General features: G+C 46.0%; 1 protein-coding gene and 1 pseudogene across 7 annotated transcripts in view; one reads left to right on the forward strand and one right to left on the reverse strand.

Moving 5' to 3' along the window:
- The first annotated feature begins 224 nt into the window (after positions 1–224).
- The window catches only part of LOC119363588 (protein FAR1-RELATED SEQUENCE 5-like), a 12,118-nt gene continuing 7,489 nt past the window's right edge, over positions 225–4,853 (forward strand). For 6 of the 7 annotated variants that reach the window (XM_037628962.1, XM_037628964.1, XM_037628967.1 and 3 more), the window contains exons 1-6: positions 225–2,894; positions 3,972–4,028; positions 4,116–4,179; positions 4,298–4,397; positions 4,502–4,551; positions 4,635–4,683. In XM_037628962.1, coding sequence (XP_037484859.1) covers positions 347–2,894; positions 3,972–4,028; positions 4,116–4,179; positions 4,298–4,313 — 2,685 coding nt within the window. In that variant the 5' untranslated portion in view covers positions 225–346 and the 3' untranslated portion in view covers positions 4,314–4,397; positions 4,502–4,551; positions 4,635–4,683. Of the gene's footprint in view, positions 2,895–3,971; positions 4,029–4,115; positions 4,180–4,297; positions 4,398–4,501; positions 4,552–4,634; positions 4,684–4,754 lie in introns of all 7 variants that reach the window. The other variant, XM_037628968.1, reaches the window with a different exon arrangement.
- The window catches only part of LOC119360855, a 7,453-nt pseudogene continuing 7,092 nt past the window's right edge, over positions 4,493–4,853 (reverse strand).

Raw genomic sequence — 4,853 nt, forward strand, 5'->3', positions numbered from 1 at the left:
CCTAAAAAGGAGTCGAGTACGCCTTCATCCATGGCTATGGCAATGATAGCCGTTAGTGTATTCATGGCAACGATAAATAAGAGAGATGAGATGAGATATTCTCTTGCCTGGGACACTGTTGATCAAGATTTTGGTACTGATGGTTTGGAGCAGAATGGCAAGACACTTACAATTCCTAAGCACATTCATCCATGACCAAGACCAATGCTCATGCGATGGCGCTAATCAATCCCTCCACCACACACATCTACCCACAGCCGCCGCCTCCACAGCCAATCCATCCAACCTCTTCTTCCTCCTCCCGCTGCTCCCCCCTTCATTCCTCCAAACCCTAGCGCAAACCCTAATGTCCACCACCGCACACCCTCCTGCCTCCCTCTCAGGGGACTCCTCGCCGACTACCTCCGGCTCATCCTCCCCCTCCTCCTCTGCTTTCGTCGCTGGCTCCGATGAGCCCGCGCTTCTCGGGCCAGCCACCTCGACTTCCACCCCCTCTGCTGCCGGGGATGACGCCGCCGTCCCCTCCTCGCCCCAAATGGGCATGTACTTCGAGACGGAGGACGACGCCTACGAATTCTACAAGGTATACGCCGCCCGCCTTGGCTTCGTCGTCCGCAAGTCCAACAAGTCCAAGAACTCCCGGCACACCGTCACCCGCCGTCTCTTCGTCTGCTCCAAGCAAGGTTTCCGCCAAGAACCCAAGAAGCCTCAAGATGAGACCAACGCCACCGACGTCACCGTTGCTGCACCGCCACCGCCTCCTAGGTGCCCGGACTCACGCACCGGCTGCCTGGCGTCCCTCACCATCAAGCTACTCCCTTCGGCCAATGCCTTCCGTGTCACTGAATTTGTCGCCGAGCACAACCACCCGCTCGCCTCTGCAGTGTCCGCGGTGTCACTGGCAATGATTCCGTCAAGTTCTTCGCATCACACCATTGCCGCTGCTGCAAGCTTGCCGGACCCAAGGGACGGGCCACTCCCAGAGATGCACTTTGAGACGGAAGATGACGCCTATGCCTTCTACAACCGGTACGCCGAGCATGTGGGTTTCAGCGTCCGCCGCTCATACAAGAAGCGCAAGCATGGGGTGATTGTGTCTCGTATCTTTGTTTGTTCACGTGAGGGCGTCAGTGACCGTGCCAAGCACGATGGTCTAGCCAGTATCAGCACCAATGCTGGTGGAGGGGCACCAGGTACACCTAGGCCAGGCCCACCACCAACACGAACAGGTTGCCAGGCAAGAATGGTGATCAAGATCACCCCATGCCGAACATACCGGGTTGCTAAATTTATTGCGGAGCATAATCACCCACTCGCTAACTCAGAGACCGTGCACAAGCTGCGGTCCCATAAGATGAGGGCTCGAGGGCACGAGCTTGGTGCAGGGGAACTGCATCGAAGGAAGCAGGGAAAGGGTGTGCAGCTTGGGGATGCTGGTGCTGCATTGGAATACTTGGAAGGGTTGCAGGTGGGAAACCCTTCACTGTATTATGCAGTAGGAATGGCACCTGATGGGAATTCAGCTGTAAATTTCTTCTGGGCTGATGCAAAGTCAATCATTGACTTCAGAAGCTTTGGTGATGTCGTTTGCTTTGATACAACATATGGGCTGAATGTGTATGGGCGACCATTTGCATTGTTTGTTGGTGTGGACAACCACAAGCAGTTACTCGTGTTTGGTGCAGCCTTGCTTTATGATGATGGCATCCAGTCACTGAAATGGGTATTTCAGGCATTTGCTGATGCCATGCGTGATAGGCAGCCAAAGACTATTCTGATTGATGAGCGTTCTGAATGTGCCATTGCAGCAGCAGAGGTCTGGCCTGGGAGTAACCATTGCACAAGCGTGTGGCATATATACCACAGTTCAAAGAGGCACTTGAAGCAGGTGTTCGAAAGCTCGAAAAGTTTTGGCAATGCTTTGAGCCAGTGTCTCTTTGACTGTGAGGATGAGATGGAGTTCTTGTCTGCATGGGAAAAGCTAATTGAGAAACATGACATTGGTGAGAGTGAATGGCTCAGCAGACTATTTCTAGAGAAAGAAAAATGGGCTCTGCCTTATAGGAGAACTGTGTTTTCTGCTGATATTCTCAGTACTCTTAGAAAGGATAGTATGATTAATGAGCTAAAACGGGAGCTCAGTGAGCAAGAAGATATCCTGCTGTTCTTCAAGCGTTATGAGACCATGCTGGAAGAGCATCGCTCAAAGAAATTGCAGGCTGATGTTGATGGAAATCAGGTGACTTTGCCAATCCCGTCCTTGCGGATGTTAAAACAATCTTCAAATGCATATACACCTGAAGCTTTCAAGATGTTCCAGGGTGAGTTTGAGGCTTACATGAACTGCATGTCCTTCCCCTGCAGTGCGGTTGGGACAGTGTCAGAGTACAAAATAACACTTGATGAGAAGCCATCAGAGGGCATTGTGAAATTTGATGCCCTAGATGGCTTGGCCACTTGCAGCTGCAGGAAGTTTGAATCTGTTGGAATCCAGTGTTGTCATGTACTAAAGGTACTTGATCTCAAGAATATCAAGGAGCTCCCAGAACAATACATTTTGAAGAGATGGAGGAAAGATGCCCGCTCTGTTAGAATGGGAGAAGAACCTAACTGTGGATCTAGCAGTATCATGCGGTCATCTTTGGATGTTCGCTTCTCTAACATGTGCCGTATGGTTAGCCTAATAGCTTCAAGGGCCGCCAAATCTGAGGAGGCAATGTCATACATTGAGAGTCAATCAAGCGTTCTTCTGAAGCATCTGGATGAAATTCTGCAGACAGGCTATCCTGAGAATGGAAACCATGATGTTGCTTCAAGTAGTCAAGCAATTTCTTTTGTAGGAAATCATCCTGACCATACAACACAAGCAAGAGCAGTTGCACATACAGCGAATGGTATAATGTTTTAACATTCCAACTCATTATAGCATATTATAATGGAGGGGGCAGATTGTAGGTTGCGAGACTCCTAAATTGGAGTGGTGGATGCTTGGAGGGCAGGAATCAAAACTATGTTGAATTTTAATTTAGTCTCTTGTCCTCTGTGTTGTTACCAACGTGTTTCAAGTCTCTATTTTCTAGTCATGTGAGGACTTCCCTGATACACCAACATGGGGAGAAGACCACCACAGCCGGCGGACAGGCTAGGGGCAGTGAGGCTAAGGGCTGGCGTCCTGGCTATGCCCTGCCCATTATGTTAGGAGATACGAGATTGTGTTGGTTTAAGGTAAATGAGATTGTGTTAGTTTAGAGTAAGTTTGGATTTGAACTCTAGATAAATCTGTCAGGAAACCCCTCTGTATATGAGGATGCTTTTGTCAATGAAGAACGGGCAACAAGTATCTCCAATCTCTTATCTCTGTTCTCAGTGCAACCCTTTGCGCGTCTCCCTCCAGACCATGGACTGATGTGTAATTAACAGTTGTGCTGTCTAGGGCATGACAGTATATGAGACGAAAGCAGAAAACATGCTGATGCTTATTGCCTAATGCCTGCAACCACCCACTCGCCATGCTAAAGTTTGTGTGTGCCCAGTCAGATGTTTGACACGCAGATTAATGCTATTATTTACCGAGAAGCTTTTCTTTGTTGTTGTGCATAGTCGCCACATATTCTATAACAAGAAACTGGAAGCTCCGTTAATTCTGCTGCTTCTGTGGTTTGTATAACATGATATTACTGAGATTGGGGTGAGCTCATCTAATTGCTTTACTGTTGACCTAATTTCCTGACAATTTTTTAGTCATTTTCATATTAGCTTACTTCTTTAAGCTATAACTGGTTCTGACTTAAGTTTAAATTTGTGTGTGTTGTGAACTTTTGACTTCTGAAACTGTTGAGTATTCAGGATATTACACGATATAGTTCATTCAATTACCGTGTGTTAATTTGTACCTTCCTGTCGAATTTATTATTTTGATGAGTACTTTAAGTGGTTACTGATAATTGGTTTGTTTCTTGACAAAATATCAGGACTGACATCCTTGTTGGGAATTTCTGCTTATCCTGAATCTAGTGGACAATTGAAAGGTTCAGTCGGTTCCTTGTACTGTTAGTCAAATCTATCAGTTCTTTGTAGTTTTAGTCAAATCTATGTTGAAGTATGGCTATGTACAGTACTTATATGTTGCCATGTTGATGTAAGCAAGTATATCCTGAAGACCTTGCTGTTTCCAATTTGGTAAGACTGGTGCTAATTATAATCAATTATTATAAGAGTATGATTTCTTTGACTTCATTGCATTTATTCCATGAAATGTGATGATTGGTTGATCAATGATCTCTATCTAATAAACAAGGACTTGTGTCTTTTGAAGAGAGTTGGAGAAGAGCTGTTAAATTGCTCGTGCGATATTTATTCTCCCATGTGCAATTTAAAAATGCACACAGACTAGACAGGTAAGCACAACCATGACAAATTACCACAAATACTTAACAAGATTATTCATGACGAGTACACAAGAAATTCATATTTCTCTATATTCTGTATAAAACTACTGCAGCTGCACTTGCACGCCAGAATCATTGATGTCCTCTGCTGTCCAGTTCTGCGGTACGTATTATGTTTGTCAGAACTAGCCATTTCTGGTCACTACTGCGGGAAGCTCTGCTGCTAAACAGCATCCTTATGGACAGGGGGGCAGTTGGCATGTCTGGTTCACAGTCTGCATCCAGCCATCAACAGGTATTTAGTACTGTAAATTTTATGCACATGGAAAGCTTTCTGTATAATTTGGTGTAAATAATTCTATGCAGGATTTACACAGTTTAATTAGTGTTTACGTCACAAAGATGGACTGTGATGATGTCCTTGCTGCCTTGTTGGTACCAGATCTCACATCTCTACTATTAAAG

This window comes from Triticum dicoccoides, chromosome 2B (genome assembly GCF_002162155.2).
Source record: "Triticum dicoccoides isolate Atlit2015 ecotype Zavitan chromosome 2B, WEW_v2.0, whole genome shotgun sequence".
Lineage (NCBI taxonomy): Eukaryota > Viridiplantae > Streptophyta > Magnoliopsida > Poales > Poaceae > Triticum > Triticum dicoccoides.